We start from the raw sequence: 19,708 nt of genomic DNA, 5'->3' as shown, positions 1-19,708 counted from the left end.
TTTCTTTGCGGGTCTTCTTAAGTGACTTCAGATCAGTGTTGCAAGGTTGTTTTTCTTATGACACCAGTGAAGAATTCCAGCACCATCCTTAATAGTTAATCTAATGCTTTCCCAGTTGATGCTAATGTTCTCAGAATGTTTAATTGAAATTTGCGCTTTGAATCGGTTATGTAAAAGAAAGAAGACTTTTAAGGAAATGCTATTTCATTTCTCTGTACAAAAAAAATGCTTTCACCCTTTATTTTCTAATATGACAAATGTAAAATATTCTAAAGGGAATGATTTTTGGTGCAGTAAATAATTGCATGCATTCCAATGAGTGTTCATGATAGTAATACATTTATTTGTTCTTACATTTATGCCATTTTAGACTGACAGTAGAGCATAGTCAATGTCTTTCACTATTTGTATTTTTCCTCCCATTTTTTGTCAGTTTTAACTACTGTCTCATAATTTGTAATTTAAGTTTTATTGTAAAACTGGATTAAAACTGAGTTTTCCTAGTGATTTGATTCATTAATTGGATGTGGATTCATCAATTGTACAGCATAATTATAATTAAACTTTTGCTGCTTGAGAGGGCCCTCGTGAAAAATGAGTGGTCATAGGACACTGAAATTTTATTGAAACAATTGTAAGGACATATTGGTATTGCATTCCAAGGTGCATTAGTAACCAGCAGCCGTATTAGTGCAGCCTTGCATATTGTGTTACAACAGCTGTACGCAGGACCATGCGGTCTGATATTAACAGTTCAACATTCACAGGTGACTCTTGTCCTTGCTCTTCTGGAGTATTGATGTGCATTAGGGGATTTGCACCAAATGCAGGATTTACACACCTTCGGACAACCATGAAAGCCAGGAAAAACCTGGGAATTTTTTCCTAAGACCCGGTAATTTTTTAGAATTACGGGAATTTTTCATTGTTTTAATTCCAGATAAATTTTTGTAATTCTGACTGGTAACAACTGATACCCTAACAGAGAATTTTACTTTAGCCTGCTACTGCAGCAATAAAACATAAATGAGAAAATAACACCATAATAAAATTTTAATTTCGAAGAAAATGCACCATTTACGATGACGAAATACAATTCCACACAAGTTTCTGCCAGCAGCACAATGTGTCTTGGCTTTAGGATGAGACAACACAATACTTCGTAAAAACAAACTACTTTAGATGAAAGTGACTTCACAACTATTTACATTTGTAATGGGTCGTTAAAAATACATTTTGAATGGTGGTATGCGAAGTGTTACTTTCAAAATAAATTTCTATTATTCATACGAAATGAATTTTGCTACATGTGAGAATGTGTGGTAAATTCCTTAAATCATGGAACATTTGACTCTCATTCCAGCTTAACTCCTTGAGGATCAGCCACATTTTTAAAAAATGTGTGGTATTTTAGTTCTTTCATAGATAACAAATTATACAATAACAATGGCAAAAAGTACAATTATTCTTTTTTTTAATAAAAAAGTGCGAGGTGAGTGCAATTTCACACAGAAATGGCTTTTCTATGGAAAGTTAAAGTGCTCAATGGAACATGGATTCATCCAGGTAATCCAGAAAATGTTTAGTGCATAGCAGTGAAATTTATAATCGTGTTGTCAGAAATATACAGCTGCTGGAACTTAAGCTGTGCTCTTTAAGGTCCTGCGAACCACACCATCAAGAAAAACACAGCAAAAAATTTTTGACCGCCATTATTAAATGTTAAAGCTTAGCTTTTCTTGTAGCTATACTGTATGTATATTAATTTAAACCATGAATGTTTCCTGTTAGTGTGCTCGCACTACTAAACAGTGATGTTACTGTTGGCTGACTACATTGCATGTCTACGCTGCTGTCAGTGGCGAGATCCCATAACATGAACTACAGTTGTACAGTTGGCTGAAAAAAGCACATCACAATCTTAATTTCAGTACTTTGGAAGCTGCTATGCAGTATTTGCTGGAATTCATGTTGACAATTTTTAAATACAAAATATGCAGTCTACATGTTGCGGTGCATCTAAGATCTATCCAGAGTGCATTGTTTTTTCGCTGGGTTTCATATCTTAAAGTACGAGGTAGTTCTATGCAAGTGTATAAAACCTTAACAATTGAAATGCTTGATAAGTATTTCAGCTCTGATGGAAAACATATTGCTGCTTAACAAGGAAAAAATGTACTTTCACTGGGCTTACAGCTTATCTTCATCCAGGAAAAAATGCCTTTTTAAACAGGAAATCCAGAAAATTTTAGCCTTGTTGGGACATACAACCTAAAGTAGGATTGGTGGAGGACATTGAAATAATTTTTTAAAAAAAGAAGAAATGACAGCTCATTCTGTGTTATCACAAAATAGGGGCGAGTGTGCCATGGATATAATACACCAATTTGAGTGACAATGATTAAAACAGAGGCAACTTTTGTTGAGACAAGATCTTTTTGTGAAATTTCAATCACCAGTTTTCTCCTTATAGTGCAGAAATATTCTGTTGATGCCCACTTATATAGAGAGAAATGAGCATCGTAATAAAATAAATCAGAACTAGCAGAGGAAGATTCCCGTGTTCAATCTTCTTTTGTGCTGTTTGAGAGTGAAATGGTAGAAAAATAGTGTGAAACTGGTTCGATGAACCCTCTGCTAAGCAGATGACACGTACTTCAAAATGACGGGAATAAGTGATTCTTTTAGTTGAGGATGAAGTATTGTAGTTGCATATTTCATAAACTAATTTTAAGCTTATCTCCATGACCTGTGCAAGGTTCACTTGTAGATTGTAATGAAAAATTCCTAGGTTCCTTCAACACTGTCATTATTATTAACCGTGCATCATATATGGCATTGCTGTATAATGTGTTGAACATCATAAAATCATGAAAATAATGTTATCATGTTGTACTGGAAGTACGGCAGTGGAGGGCTGCTTTGTGACAAAAGCCATATTCCAACTAATCATACGATTTTTCATAAATCAGTGTGGAGTGTCAGACATCCATTTTGTATGCAACAAATTCAGTCTTTTCAATGTGCGATCCCACAGGTCCCCCAACATCCTGGTGTTTGTGGCGACTAAAAGTACAAGCTGTAATTATATGGCTGTGTGCAGTTCAGGCCTACAGTTGCTTACTTTACACTAGTAATCTGATAGCCTAATAGCATTGTAAGATTAATGACATAGGCTTTCCTTTCAGTGTCTAGATACTGGATCGTGTCTGTTTCTGGGCCTTAAAACAAAAACTTGCCCCAATGAGGTTCATGCGATTAGGCCATTCCCTGACACACTGAAGGCTCTGGTTTCAGTCCAAGATGAATTACTGAAAGATAACTTTACTAAATCTGTAATGTTCCAAAATCTTTAACAAGATCTGATTTTGATGTGGCTGTTCATCTCAAACATGGGCTCTACAAGGACAGTCAACCCATCAGAAGTTGTTGTATACTTAAGTAAACTTCATAGCTGTTACTCTATATCCTGATATCTGGACATAAAGAGTTGAAATGTCCTCTTAGATAACTTAATGAATTACTATGCAGAAAAACCTCTTTCTTACCTATTCTGATCAACAGTAAACTGACATACAATATTTTAGCAGTCTGACTTTCAAAAATCCCTACAAAAGAATGGCCCTGACTAACATTAACCTATACGTTTCACAAATCACTTACCTCACAAAAATCTTCGGTACTCGAACAACTGCAATACAGCGAGCGCCACTACTGCCAGCTAAATAAAAGATTCAAACTACTGAAGGCACTAACTACTGATAGTTATAGTTAGCATATGAAAGATTTTGATAGAGAACAAACAATGTATTTACCTTAATAGTGTTCAAAAGTCATAATATATATATATCAGTTCATGACATCCAGTCTTACAAATTTACTGTCTCTGATGGACACACGTCCAGATCATCTGCTCTCAAAAATCCGCTATCTCACTTCCCACATCCACCACTGCTGACGGCTCACCTCCAACTGCGCAACGCTACATGCTGTTCACATCCAGCTGCCCAACACTACAATGGCAGACAACAATGCAAACTAGCCACAGACTGCACACAGCACAGCCAGTGATTTTCATACAGAGCGCTACGTGGCGTTACCAATAAGAAAACCTAAATAGCCTACTTACAGAGTCGCTGATTGCCCTTGCAGGTGTTTTAAATGAAACACCACTGGCCTCCTTTGCTGCTCCTTCTGTGTGTGGCCACGCACTCAAAGGGACTGACAAAGTTTTCACATGTACTTTCACTACCAGGCTACACCATTAGCTCAGAATTCTGAAAATAGTAGTACTTCAACCCCTGGTCTTGATATCACCCGTTGGCTGCTGGGTGGCTCAAATGCATAGCTGTGGTGACACTTACTCTTTAGCATGCAGTGACATGACAATCTAATGTATGAAGTGTAGCATCATGAGCCCATGACCCATGTCTGATCTTGGGCTGTGACAGCAGCACCCAGATGTTACTAGCGCGATATGACTAGACATGGACCCCAGCGGCAATATCAGTATCCTAAGTCAGCAACAGGTAGTCGTCCGACAACAGGCTGTGGTTATGGGAGCACACAGCAAGACATGACTGCCCCAATGACAACATGATGCTGGGCAATAGATGGCTGCATAGGTGGGTGGCAGACAGTCAGTAAGGCCTAACGGCCAGGACACGGTAAACAGAATTCACCATGTCTGTGGACTTCGGGCTGACTGGTGAGGCCACTGTGGCATCCTGGACGCACAGCATGACTCTTACACCATGTGCACGGGGAGCCATGTGGCTTTGCTTTGTGGCTTGACAGACTTTGCCTGACATAGTTAGTAGAATGTGCTAATATAGCGCTAGGCAGCTGACTGCTCATGACGCGCCTTGGTGTATGAACGATGGCTCAGTTAGCTCCAAGATCAGTTTCAAGGCAAGAGTTGGCACAAGAGAATAGTGGCCCTGCCTTATAGACCAAATAGTGGACAGCCAATTTTGATACCCAACTGTTCAGGTGCCAGAGGTATTGTTGGTGTCCAAAAGAAGTAAGAATAAAACAGAATGTTTAAGAGGTAAAAGTGTTCTGTATCGTGAGTACAGAGTACAGCTGGTGAGCCTTGCAGTTGGTGAACTAACCACCAGCTAGTCAGGATGGTCATGGTAGTTGAACAGCCAAAAAATCAGTGAGAGAGAGGCAGTCAGAAGCATGTCGTACGACGCGAGGCGCCAAGGCCGTAGACCAACACTCTCGTCACATCACTTTGGCAAGCATGTGGTTCTCTTCTGATGCCCCTCATGAACCATTTGACATGATGTTGGGAAACTTGTGTATCAGCATCCGGTTCCAGGTCACACTTGTTTTTTTTTTCTGCTGATGGGGATGGTTTGAGCTGGCATATAGGCCGTGAGAGTTAACACTTAAGCACTTGCGACAGAAATCGACGTTAGAGAGAATTTGAAATGAACAAAAAAATTATCCCTGTACACTTTAGACTGGTGGGGACTTGCACACGAGATATCTTGTCGTTCACTTTGTATTGTCCTCAATTTTAGATTCATTGAATTGCACGTAAGTTTCAAAAAATAAGGCCTTCTTTCGCTGGTCAGAAGAGAGCAAAATTTTTGTTTCCTGTCATAAAATAATTGTATTTCCTGTACAGTAGTAAGTATTACGTTAAAGTTGCAGTGGCTGAATTGTGATACATAATTTGAATGTATAACCCAGTGTTTGATGCTAAGCCTGACTTTCATGTTGTCTAAAAGCTTAGACGGCCTGTGTTGATGAGCTGTTGAATTAAACTATCAATTTAAGGTTGGACTCATGATCAATGTCAATGAGTCTTTTGGTTGCCATCTGAGTAAAAGTCCCTATTGAGTTTTCGGAAAATGCTTGCTTTTGATCAAGACTCCAATAATGCCACAACAGTGTCAACAAATGCATATACCTTTTTTTTAGTAGTGGACCATGGTTGAACAGGTGTGCCATTCTCCATCATCGTGAGTGATGCTGAGCTGTGTCCTTCGGCGAAATATGTTCACACAATTTCTGACATTTGTGCCCGTAACATTTTGATACCTTTTTTTGTCAAGAGCATTCTTCGTAATGCTTATCCATATTTCACCACCTTTACACATATATTAGTATGTGTGGAAGGCTAAGTACTTCACGAACATTGCCAGTTTCTCTTTGTTACTTGCTACAGTGGTTCATACTCTTTCCTAGATTATGAAGTAGTTACTAACATTTAACTGTAGATCAAGTCCCATTTCTACTTTCACCAGTTGCAGCATTTGCTTGCTATTAATCCTTCGCAGAGACAAATCTCCTGGTGACTTTCCTGTGATCTTTTCCCACGATTTCATACCAATTTTCTTGTTTTAAATGTAGTTTCCATTGACATTATTTTTATAATTACCACTGCTCCATGGTGATTTTTTACAGACAGAAACATAAGGCATTGAAATATGAATAGTGTTAACCAAGCACAGAATAACAAAGTTTTCTCCTTGAGGTGGTTAATAAAGTTCAGTTTTATACTATGGGATGTTTTGGAAGTTTAAATATTTTATTGTAAACTTCAAATATTAAAGAACAACTGAAATACAGCACTGTGTGAAACAGAATAGTTCAAGACACTTCATCCAGAAGTAAAATTTATGAAATGTGAAGAAATGTAAAAAAGTGGAAATTTGAAAATTTGTCTAGGCAAGAATATTTGTAGCAGAATGAAGTAAGTGCGTCACTGCTGCACATTTAAGCACAAAGAACAGTAAAATGCCAACTATTTACCTTTCCTCATTCTTGTCCAATATGAGTGCACATTTTCGCTTGCATTTCATTTGTGACAGACAAAATTAAAAACTTTTCTGTAATGTTCGATGCACTAACTGTACTAGTATCCTTATTTATCCAAAAAGTTTGCTTCATTGGGAAACTAAGTAAGTATACTATCAGAGTGAGCTACCAAAATGAAGGCTTTGATGTAGGGTGTGTTTCGCATTAATTACCTACATGAAAGTAATATGAGAGAATGCAAAGTAATTTAATACTTATGTCTTACATTACCTCTCAGTGATACTTCTGCCAATTGCGTTCCTGTAGTTTGTGCTAGACACAAAACTGCCTTGGTAGATATAGAAATGGTTTCCATTACAAGAAGTAAAGAAGTACTATAAATGCCCATTTTTCTACTACTGTTCCACATCACAAAACTTTATTTTACTTACCTTTAACAAAATTGAAATCTGTATGAATTTAATTTGTGATATCTTGCAATCAGACTGAAGGCTAGTGTTTGTTGGTGTGAAGGGGGCAAAGAAGAGGACTTCGAAATACATAAAAAGGAGGACAGCATTCAGAAGAAGAGGCACTACCGAAGTAACAACAAAGATGCGTCATCAGGCAGCGAATCTGATGCAGAAAAACCTAGTCGCAAGGTGAGTTACTAACACACAAGCAAATTGATCCAGAATTTGATTAATATTAAGTACTTCGTGTTTGTAATTTTTATATTGACACCTTTTATTATAATACAATTTACATATATGATATTGACAGCTGAAGTGTGTACTTGTTTGTAAGTAGTGTAATAATGTCCAGGCCTTATTCATGGGCACTGAAGAAAGCGCCTTTCTGTGATGACTTGATGCAGTAAGCTAAATCATATAAATTGTCAGTCTGCCATGGCATTTCCCGTCAGTGATACATTCACATCCACAGAAAAAAATGAGCATGACTTCTCTGAACATGATTGTGAGGTCACATTTCCTAATATAATATCATCTTTGAAATTATTTTATTTGTAGAGAGTACTGAAAGTTAGTCTTCACTCACTCATTGTGGACTGATTTCTCCTGTCATAATTGCTGGAATGGCTCAATATGCCAGCTATAGATGTGGGGTGCAGTGATTGAGAAGTAGAGGTAGAACTTATCTGGCCACAAAAATTGTTCTATTATGGTTTCATGAATTGAATTCCAGGATGGTTCCTGCAGTGAGGCCAGCCAATATGTCACATTATTATCCAGTTAACTTGATATTTCAGAGACATGGCAGGATGCTTTATGTGTGTTTCTCGATAATTTGATACATCCTTACATTTGTAGTGCACTGTTCACTTATAAGAAATGGTATTCTCATGACGTAATAATCTATCATCATGTATGGCAACATGTGATGTTACAGTGCAGGCATGGTGAGTTGCTCATTGGCCAGTGAGCATTAGGAAGTCCTGGAAGAACCACAATTTTCATTATATGTTGATCTCAGGTGATTTTATATCAGTCCCTATGAATGGAAAAACTGGATATACATTAAGTTTCCAGATGCACCATCATTCACAACAAAGCCAACAGAATACTCAGTGTCGGCAGTGCAGGGGCTCTGTTGGGTACTTGTAATGAGTTGCTGTTGTTGCATGCTGCTGCTTGACTAAGACAAACAGCAATGTAGGCTGTTGTTGGTTGTGGTGGAAAAATGGAAGAAGAGTGTAATGATATTTGAAATAGCTTTATAATTCACTCCAAAGTATACAAATATTGGAAGGCTCAAAAAGGAATTTTTGTGGTGTTCTTTTCTTGGCATTTGATTTTGCAGTCATAATATTCTTTAAAACAAGTCACTGCATGCCCATCTGGCTGCAAAACCTTCATTGCCAGGTTCTGTCTGCCAGTTTCAGCAATCAAGTCTTCAGGTGAATACGTTCTAGTGCATTGTGCATACATGTCAGACAGCGTTATTTACAAAGTTTGTGTTGAAGGCTTCAGACCTCCACCTACTGAGATGTACAGTGAGAACATGAGTGGGACTAGTGTGCAGTAGATTGGAGGGTTACGTACTGTATTTGCCCCTTCAGCCTCATTATAGTATAGTGGTAGCTGAGGTTTGTTAGCACACATTTTCACAAATGTAAGATGAGACTATACCTGAAGTTTAACCTGTTTGAGAGTCTGCTTATGATGATCACCGTAAAAAAAGAGGGGGAGGGGGGCGGGGGGGTAGACAGCACTGTGGAAGTTTGGTGTATAGTAACTTTCGGTGTGTGGAAAGCTTTCACTAAGTACTGGAGTATACTACTGCACGAAAGTTAGAACTGAATTGGGACAAGATGCAGCAAAAATTTTGACAATTGTTCAAAACTATCTCAAACCTGAAGAAAATAGAAGTGCTGCTCCTGAAATTGGAGAAGAAAGTTAACTTGATAGTAAATGAATGGTCTGTCAGTGTCTTTCGACTGATTAAATACATAAATTTTAAGACTTGAAGACAACATTCAAAATGCAAGCCCTTCTGCAGAATGAAAAATGTAGTTCTTTTACAAGCATAGCTTTTAGATCATGATTGTGATGTGTGTATGTAATGCAGTATTGTGCATTGTTGTTCATTAAATGAAGTGTACTTAGTTACATGTGTGTTATTTCATAATTATATATAGGTTCTATGTATTTCAATTTTCAGGAAAGGAAAGTTAGGTCTCTCTCGCGTTCTCCCACCAGACGACCACGCCATGGTGAGACTCGGGAGGTACATCGAGAAAGAGAACGTGAAAGAGAGAGGGATCATCGTGATAGAGACAGAGAGAGGGAGAGAGATGCTGAAAGGAGGCATTACCAGCGCTCTATGGAGCGCATGTCTGCAGTGGAGAGAGATAGGGAAAGGGAACGTGACAGGGAACGTGAGCGGGAACGAGAACGAGAAAGAGAACGGGAGAGGAGAAGAGAGAGGGACAAAGAGAGAGAAAGGCACCGTATGCCACCACCTGTTGCACATCGTCCTCCATCCAGGAGGAGGTAAGTATTGCAATATATTAATGAATATTGTAATGAAAATTGGATAAAATGTACATGAATTGTGTTTTTTAATGTTAGTACCTACAACCTGTCCTGGAATGAAGTGGATAAAGTTTGGAACTATGTGATATGTGGTGTGTACAGTTTGTGTTGAATCCCTTTATGTAGGAAGAGCAATAAGCTGCTGGAGCAGCAACAGATGTTAGGTGTGCGTGTTGGTGGTTTTCCTGCTTTTGGAGGAGGACCTTTTTGTCTGAAAGCTGAAAGTTTGCAGTCTTTTATTGTGTCTGTCAGCTATTCTATGTAGATGACCTGTAAATCAGACACTACAGTTGGTAGCAAACAACCTCTTCTACCTGCTGTGGGAATGGATAGCTAAAAAAGAGAGAAGTGTTTTCATAGAATTGTAGCTAAGGTGGTATTTTTATTCTGGAGGGTTATTATTTTGTTTCTGTTTATTTCTTAGCTATGGAAGATTAATTTGCAGTGCATCTGAAACTTTGCATATAAATAGACTTGAAAATATCCACAGTGTGTCTAATGGCCGTATCTCTCCCTGTGATTCTGAAAGTCTTTCAAATAAGTATGAAGCTAGTTTTGAAACTAGACCAAATGCAGTCAGCTCTCTCTAACAGTTCCTTAACAACAATTTGCACATACAATGACAATAACAAAGGTTACCTATGCAGTTAGAACTGATTAATGTAAACATATAAACAGTCACCTTATAAATCAGTTTTAAAATCACTTTACTACAAAGAAATAGTGACCCCTTCAAGTATCACATGGTATTTAACCTGCTCGTCACTTGTACACAGTTTCAATCTTCCTGGACTGAGACCTAATTTAATGTTAAAGACAATCACCATCTGAAGACACAGTGACACATTGAACTATGTTCATTACTAAACCACATTACTTTCTACCAGATTATTCTTCTACCTCATGAGCAAAGTTTGTGGCAGTGCAACAAGTGCACACATGCCAAAGGACTGCAGAAGCTAGTACTTACTATCAGTCAATCCACCTTAAAGTTTTGTGTGTTTGAAATTTTGTGAAAGTTTGGTTGTGAAATTGGTTAATCCTGACAGAATCTGAGTTCAGTTTGTGTACTTAAACTGTAAAGTTGCATAGCTAAATCATTCTTCCTTATTCTGTGAGACAAACAAAAGTTTTTAGGCATGTATTTGTATTCAAAACCTACACATTTAATGCATCAGAGGTGGCAAACCATTTATGCAGCAAACTTGTTTGCACTTACTTGAATCTATGCAAAGTTAAATGTTGTATGTATTAAATGATTTATATGCTACAATTGCCAAAGTATATACAGTTCAGTATTGTTATCTTTAATTGACCTTTTAGGTAGCACACAAAGAAATTTTCTTTTACCGTGTAGTTGACTTGCATGAGCTTAGTAAATAGGCTCAACTCTCGTATTTGCTATAAGGGCCTAAACATTAAAACTGGACATTTGAATATAGTATCCTTTAAATAGTTTTGCACATAGAGCAAATAAATGCACTGGCTATCTGAATATATTGCAACTGCATATAGAGCTGATATTTCCTTGCATCAGTGATTTTCCTTGCATCAGTGATTTTCCTTGCATCAGTGATTTTCCTTGCATCAGTGATTTTCCTTACATCAGTGATTTAAAGACACACACATTTTACTGAACAACATGGTTATGAATATTTAACTCTGTACTAAACTAAAATTAGGGAATTACTAAGCTTCTTTAATAGTGTGTACTGGTTTTCTCATTGTGAAGCAGCATTAATAGCCAATTAAGTAATTGAATCACTTTATTGTCTACAGTACATGATATATACATACTGGAAAATACTAAGACGTAAATGACTGGGTAGTGTTTAGCTATAAAGAACACAAAAATATATTCTTTTCTGTATACTTAATAGTTGCACAAGAGAATATAACTAATACAATACTTATATTTGACTGTGGGGCAAAGTCCACAAAGTTTTATGCTCATTTAGTTGCTGTTCACTAATAGCAGTCCATTTTGTACAGATCATGTACTAATTGCACATTCATTAAATGTATTCGCAGTTGTGATACGGACAACCATCAGTTGTATAATGGAATGATGACAATGAAAATTCGTGCTGGACAGTGACATGAACCCAGATTACCAACTTACCACGAGTGGTCGCCTTACCATTTGGCTATCTGAGCATGACTCATGGCCAGACCCAAACTTCCAAATGTCGTCAACCATGTATCTATAACTTGTACTCATACGTCCATTACATACATTCCAGTACGGAGGAGACATTTTACTTCAGCATCCTTTGTCTGTAAAAAATATAAATACAATGTTGCAGTGCCTGTGATATTCTGAATTACAGTGCAAAGTTCCGCAGTGCCTGTGTGTGTCCAAAGGAACAATGCATTGTAATTCGGAACAACCCAGCCACTGCAATATCGTAACTGTACATTTGTCTTGTCAGGCTACGATCTCTTGAGCAATTCTGTTCTGATACATTGTTGACATGAGCCTGGGTTGTACAGAACACACAACTCTGTCCATTCAGTCTCTACGAACTACTTTTTACCAACAATTTTAAATGCTAAGCTCTGTTCAGTATCTCTCTGTGTATGTACGACTTACTGCTACATACTGACTGACTTAATGGCAGAAACCATTACTGCAGAGCACGATCGATACTGGTACTGAGTGCGTACAGCTCTGCTAACAGTTTATGACTTTCTATCTACCGACTGACTAATACACTCTCTTTTGGCAAGTGCAGTAATTTTCCATTTGCTTCCATATCACCTATACATATCATCCAAACATGCATGACTATTAACTCTACTGAGGCTAGGTTGTTTAGAGTATTCATTTATCTTACACATTTTTACATATTTCTACAGTTAGAAAATGATGTGAAATGAAACTTACAAAAAAACTACGTGATTCTAATAGTATTTGTAAATAAGTGTAGTAAAAACATTTTAAAGAATTTATACCGATAAAGATAGTATGGTAAGTTGTTTGTGACCATATGTGTTCTACAAATAAAATAAGTTTTTCCCCCTAAGTGTAGTTACAATACAGTAATATAATTAGGACTTTTTGAGTTGGAGGGTTGTTATGTTCCTATTATTGTCAGTTTTGTGTAAGTCTAAATTTGTTAAGGAATTGTAGTAAACTGTATGTGGGAAGTGCATGCACTCACACTGTAAACTTACTGTATTAGTACATTTATGTTGTTACATTGGCACTGGCAGGAGCCCAAGGAGAAGTCCTCCTAGGAATAGTCGCAGTGGTAGCAGACGATCACCATCTCCGCATCGCTCTAGATCACCGCTGGTAAGTCACAGAAGTAATTCTAACTGGCAGTAGAGCTTGATAAAGACACTACAGTAAATGGATGTATTAGCAGAATTTTGGTCTGAGAGTCGTTGTATGTGACGATTTTGTTACTGATTATGTAGCATGTAAGATATTGTCGTTTTTGTGGTCTTCAGTCCAAAAACTGGTTTGATGCAGCTCTTGATGCTGCTCCATCCTGTGTGAGCCTCTTTGTTTCCGAATAACTAGTGCAACCTACATCCTTCTGAATCTGCATACTGTGTTCATCTCTCGGTCACCCTCCATGATTTCTACCTCCTACACTTCCCTCCAGTACGAAGTTGGTTATCCCTTGATGTCTCAGAATGTGTCCTATCAAGTGATCCCTTCTGTTGGTCAAATTGTGCCACAGGTTTCTTGTCTCCTCAATTCTATTCAGTACCTCCTTATTAGTTATGTGATCTACCAGTCTAATCTTCGACATTCATCTGTGGCACCACATTCCGAAAGGTTCTATTCTCTTTTTGTGTAAGCTGTATATCGTCCATGTTTCATTTCAGTACACAGCAACACCCCACACAGATATCTTCAGAAAATACTTCCTAACACACAAATCTATATTCGATGTTAACAAATTTCTCTTCTTCAGAAATGCTTTTCTTGCCATTGTCAGTCAATGTTTTACAAAGGACAACAACAGTGAAATGTTATTCTATCCCATATTCTCCATTGTTCAATTACTCTTATGGTGCATTGAACATAAAAGGAAGCAAAACCTACAGCACATGTAAGCTCTTGGGTATAGATATGCTGTGAACATTGTTTATGAATGTATTGTGATGTCAAATACGCGAAGAAATCATCAGTAAACAGAATAGAAATGTAATGAGTAGACAGAAAAAACACATTCACAGCCTTTTTTTTCCAATTTGCTAGTACCCAAGTAATGCTATCTGCTCAGTACTAGTATAATTCTGAGACCTCCAACGACATCTTCAGATTAATTTTAGTAATCTCTGTGACACTCAAGTCCAGTTTAGTTTCAGTATAGCATGGCCTCTCTCTTACCAGGGCTGTACTTGCCCAATGCTTTGTCATGGCAGCTGTATAAATTGTGTGAAGTTCACCCTTGGCAAAAGGAAGTAATTTGCTCATCATGGCATCTTAATACAATAGCAAGTGAACACAGCGTTCTGCCTTTCATGTTAAGTAGCATACTGAACTTGAGTATGTTATGTGCCACCTCTCTGTAAAGGTAAAGTTACTGTGTGTGACTCTTCGGGCTTTCTCCTCAGATGACTATTCTGAAAGACAAATTCATCATACATTCCACTAAATACAAGTCCAGCTGAGGGAACAAAGCAAAGAAAAGGAAGTAACCACTATCACAGATTTCTTACCACACTTTGCCGTTTCCTCAGGTAAAGGAAGAGTCCTCGACAGACAAGATATTATTGGGTGTGTCATTCATCCCCCCCAGCGTGTAGTTAAAGGCCAGTCTGACAAACACCATCATCAAACCTGTCTGGGCCAACCAGATAAATTTGTAATTACAGAGAGTTGCTTTAGTAAAGAACGCCACATGATGTATTATATCTTCAGTTTTGGCCTTCTTGAGACAGTGTGATAAAGGTGACAGATAGCCTAGTACGGTCTCAGGATTCTAATTAAGTACAGCCTGTGATTGCTGCCTTTAGATATATAGAGAAACAAGAATTTCCAACAACAACAGTCAAACCTTAACATAGTGGTTTAGTCTTGCAACAGTCTGTTTGCCTCCATGCCATAGTACCACTTGGCATCAGCACTTGTTTACCTGTTATCTCTGCTGAGGGCCACAGCTTGGCTATTGGTTTGGAGCATTGGACACATAACGGTCATCCATATGCAAGGAGTTTGACCATGCATGTCCAGCTTTCAGAGACACTAGTAGCTGTTACTTACTAGCAGTAAGAAGTAGCCACCACCCCCAACAGTATCAAGTGGTTGCCTGAAGAAAATGTACACTAAATGACAGCAGAAAAGCAGTGACATTTTTCCTAAAGATGAATATTGAGCTCCTTTATGGATACAATTGTCGGAGGACATTGAAAAAGTTCAAGGATGGGTAGCTCATTTTGTATTGTGGTGGAATAGAGAAGAGAATGTCTTGAATATGATACACGAGTTTAAGTGGCTCTGTAACGGTGTGGGGCGTGTGCAGTTGGAGTGATATGGGACCCCTGATATGTCTAGATACGATTCTGAAAGGTAACGTGCGTAAGCATCCTGTGTGATGGCCTGTATCCATTCATGTCCATTGTGCATTCCGATGGACCTCAGCAATTCCAGCAGGACAATGCGACACACCACACATTCAGAATTGCTACAGAGTGGCTTTAGAACACACTTCTGCATTTAAATTCTTCCGCTGGCCTTCAAACATCCCAGACATGAACAGTATTGAGCATATCTGGGATGTCTTGCAATCTGCTGCTCAGAAGAGATCTCCACTCCCTCACACTCTTACAGATTTATGGACAGCCCTGCGGGATTCGTGGTGTCAGTCCCCTCCAGCACGACTTCAGACATTGATCAAGTCCATGCTATATCATGTTGTGGCACACCTGTGAGCTTGTTGGGGCCCTACACAGTATTAGGCGGATGTACCAGTTTCTTTGGCTCTTCAGTGTATATTTATACAAGATATTGTATGGTGCAAAAAGTGACGGTTGACCTTGAATAATAAAACATGATAGTTCCTTTCATAAGAATACTAAAAAGAACACATTAAATTTTGGTTACATGGTAAATAACACAAATTTAAAGGTGTGGATGGAACTAAATATCAAGGGATTACAATTACAAGCAGCTAAAATTGAAACTATCACATAGATAATGTTGTGTGGAGGATGAGCGAAAGACTGTGTTTTATTGGCAGAGCTCACTTGGAAGATGCTACAAATGTACTGAAGAGGCTCCCTACTCTACACTTCTCCATTCTCTTCTGGAATATTGCTGCATAGTGTGGGGTGTGATGTAGAGTGTCAGCAATTCAGTCATCATTTTGTAATTTTGCCAAGAGACTTTTCCTTTTGATAAAAGTATGGCAAGGCCACAGTAAATAACGTTACATGATTGATAAGTACTGTGGGCAGCAGTAAAACAAAATGGAAATGAGTTTATGGTCTTGTCTAGTTGGCTGATGGTGATAACCTTAATCAGTTTCACTAAAACATAAACTCAAGTTGCTGGGTGAGCATAGACACTGGAAACGGGTGGATGAATATCCTGTATATTATGGAGAGGAGGCTGATAAGTCTATAACCTTCAGTTTGTTTAGCAGAAAAATTGTGTTGGTGGTGGTTTGGGGACTTACATTATTCTTCAAATGTTCGGTAAATATGGTATTTTAAATTCCTTGGCTTCTACTTTTCCTCTAGCATTAATAATTCCTATTGAAATGCCATCTTCTTTGCTCTTCCCTTTCTTCTTAAAATCAATGTGACAGAACAATTTGAGCTTCTAATTCATCTGGTCATTAATTTTTTCATTTCTGTTTCAAAAAATGTATTGAGTTTTATCTGTCCAGTATACAAATTAATTTGAATATGTTTTGCCTAGTGAGGAGAGGAAGTGGGCTGTCTTCTTGTGCTCTGACACAGGTAGTTTTGTAATTCTCCCTGCAAGGCGGAGTTTGAAAATCTCATGTGCACGTACAACCTTGTTCCCGTGGTTAGCTCGCCCACCAGAACCACAACCTCTTCCAGTACTCTAATTGATAACGTTTTTGTTGATCAGAGTAAAGTCAACCATATTAATATTGAAATGGTTATAAATGGTCTGTCTGACCATGACGGACAAAGAGTTACTTTCAACAACTTGGGAATTCCTCTGAGTGATACCTCACTTAGATGGAAAACGGTAAGGAAAATAAGTGAGGAAGCTATTCAAACGTTCAGATCATGTCTTCAGCATACTGACTGGACACCTGTTTATCTAGCAGAAACTGCTAATTCAAAATACAATTTATTCACAAATGAGATAGCAGGTATCTTTGAAAGTGTATTTCCAAAAAAGTCATACAGAGTCCAACCTGCTAGGTCTGCAAAAAAAACCATGGCTCACTAAGGGCATCATAGCTTCTTGTCAGAGAAAAAGACAACTCTACATAGCATCAAAGACTTCTAACAACCCTGCTCAGCTAAAACATTATAAACTCTACTGTAAAATTCTTGCCAAAGTAATTAAAAACTCTAAAAGTATGTGTATAGCATCTGAAAAATACTCTGAAAATAAAATTAAAACAATCTGGAATGTGATAAAGAGAGAAACAGGGACTGTAAACTACACCAAAGACAAAAATATTGTTTTAACTGTTGACAACTCAGAGATAACTAATAGTGAGGAAGTTGCTGAAATCTTTAACCAACATTTTTTAACTGTCCCAACACAGATAGGTTGCCATGGTTCTGTAGATAAAGTTGCCTGTATAATGAAAAATAATTTACCAGAACCTTTCAGTCAAATTAATGTGCTTCCCATTGCTGCCAATGAAATCGAAAAAATCATACAGTCTTTGAAAAATAAACATTCTGCTTGTATCGACGATATTTCAAGCAAGCTGTTGAGGGCTTGCTGTAGTGAAGTGACCGAAGTTTTGTCTCACATCTGCAACACATCCATGCAACAAGGAGTGTTTCCAGACAGAATGAAATACTCTGTTGTCAGGCCCCTGTACAAAGCAGGGGATGCTACAAATGTGTCAAACTATCGCCCTCTCTCTCTATTAACAACATTTTCAGAAGTCCTAGAAAAAGCTCTGTACAACAGGATTGTGGCACACCTTGGTGACCTGAACATCATTAACAGTCAGCAGTTTGGTTTTCAAAAGGGAGTTTCAATAGATAACGCAATTTTCTCATTCACAAATGATGTTCTAGAGTCTATAAACAGCAAGAGGCTGCCAATTGGTGTCTTAAGCGACCTATCAAAGGCGTTCGACTGTGTAGATCACCAGATACTCTTCAAGAAGGCCTGTCATTATGGAATTACAGGACCTGTAGGGAACTGGTTAAAATCGTACCTCGAAAATAGGAAGCAGAAGATTATTCTAGATGTTTCAGATAGTGTATCACAATATATAGTGGACTCTGAGTGAGGAATTGTGCAGCATGGAGTGCCACACAGGGATCAGTGCTTGGGCCCTTGCTGTTCCTCATATATGTTAATGACCTGCCTTTATCTATCAATAAGCAGTGTAAATTTACAATGTTTGCTGATGATACGAGCATTGTGGTGGATAATGTGTCAACTACTGACTTAGAATCCGAGGTCAATGATATCCTTAAAGAAGTTCTGGGTTGGTTTAGTATTAACTCCCTTTCAATAAACCTGAAAAAAAACCAATTTTATCCAGTTCCAGACAACCCACAAAAACCCAAAAGAAATAGTTATCACACAGAATGATCAGATGATAAAGCAAGTGTACTTATCAAAATTCCTAGGCGTATACGTGGACAGTAGGCTGAACTGGGAACATCACGTTCTACAAACACTAAAACGGCTGACGTCGGCAACATTTGCTTTACGAATTTTGTCACGCTTCAATGACATTACCATCTCAAAGTCAGCTTACTTTGGCTATTTTCTTCAGTCATGTGTTATGGCATCATCTTCTGGGGTAATACACCTGCCACAAAGAAAATCCTCACAGCACAAAAAAGAGCAATAAGAATCATTTGTGGTGTACCCCCACGAACCTCATGTCGAAATCTTTTTAAACGACTTGAAATACTGACAGCAACGTCTCAGTACATATATTCACTGATGTGCTTCATAATAAATAACCCCACTCCGTATGAAACGAATTGCCTACATCATGAACATAACACCAGAAGGAAAGAGGATTTCCACTGTGAGTTAAAGAACTTGACACTTATTCAGAAAGGGGTAAAGTACGCTGAAACGAAAATTTTCAATTCTCTACCCAACAGCATCAAAAGTATAAGGAGTAGTACATCAGTATTTAAACGTAGCTTGAAAAATTATTTACTTGAGACCTCACTTTATTCACTAGAGAAATTCTTTCAGAGAAATAAGTAAAACCCAGATTGGAAAGATGTTTTTAAATTTTTTGACACTGTTTACTGTTAAACTAATGTAATAATGCCCTAATGTAAAAATTCCTGTTTTTCTCATTTCCATTTTTGGGTCACTTTTAAACCCAAAGTGGGAAGTTTTGATTACTGTTCAAGGTTAAAATAGATGCAATAATGGCCTAAATATGAAACTGCTATCTTCACATTTATGTTGACTAGTTTTTAAGCTAATAAGTATGACTTTTGTGCACTGTTATTAATACTATAACAATGTTTTTATTCTATGTATTTTATTATGTACATTGACACGTTCCACATCTGAGTGACTTTCTCACATGTACAGATCTATGGAACTAGTATATAAATAAATAAATAAACTGGTGGCATCCCCACAAACTATGAACAGTACTGTCTCTTGAGTTAGTAGGGCTGTGCTTTATGAGGTTTGTCCAGAAAATACGTATAAAAGTTGAATAATAAGTTTATTTTGCAATTATTCAGGTATTACAATATGGTCTCCTTCAAAGTACTCGCCCTGA

General features: G+C 37.8%; 1 protein-coding gene across 9 annotated transcripts in view; it reads left to right on the top strand.

Annotated features, from left to right (window-relative positions):
* Nucleotides 1-19,708, top strand: part of LOC126101058 (serine/arginine repetitive matrix protein 1-like) — a 158,618-nt gene that overhangs the window by 95,747 nt on the left and 43,163 nt on the right. For all 9 annotated transcript variants that reach the window (XM_049911729.1, XM_049911728.1, XM_049911727.1 and 6 more), the window contains 3 exons: nucleotides 7,288-7,415; nucleotides 9,436-9,767; nucleotides 13,026-13,107. In XM_049911729.1, the coding sequence (XP_049767686.1) occupies nucleotides 7,288-7,415; nucleotides 9,436-9,767; nucleotides 13,026-13,107 (542 nt within the window). The remainder of the gene's footprint in view (nucleotides 1-7,287; nucleotides 7,416-9,435; nucleotides 9,768-13,025; nucleotides 13,108-19,708) is intronic.

This window comes from Schistocerca cancellata, chromosome 9 (genome assembly GCF_023864275.1).
Source record: "Schistocerca cancellata isolate TAMUIC-IGC-003103 chromosome 9, iqSchCanc2.1, whole genome shotgun sequence".
NCBI lineage: Eukaryota > Metazoa > Arthropoda > Insecta > Orthoptera > Acrididae > Schistocerca > Schistocerca cancellata.
The sequence above is the reverse complement of the archived record's forward strand: the minus strand, read 5'-3'. Positions and strand labels throughout refer to the sequence as shown.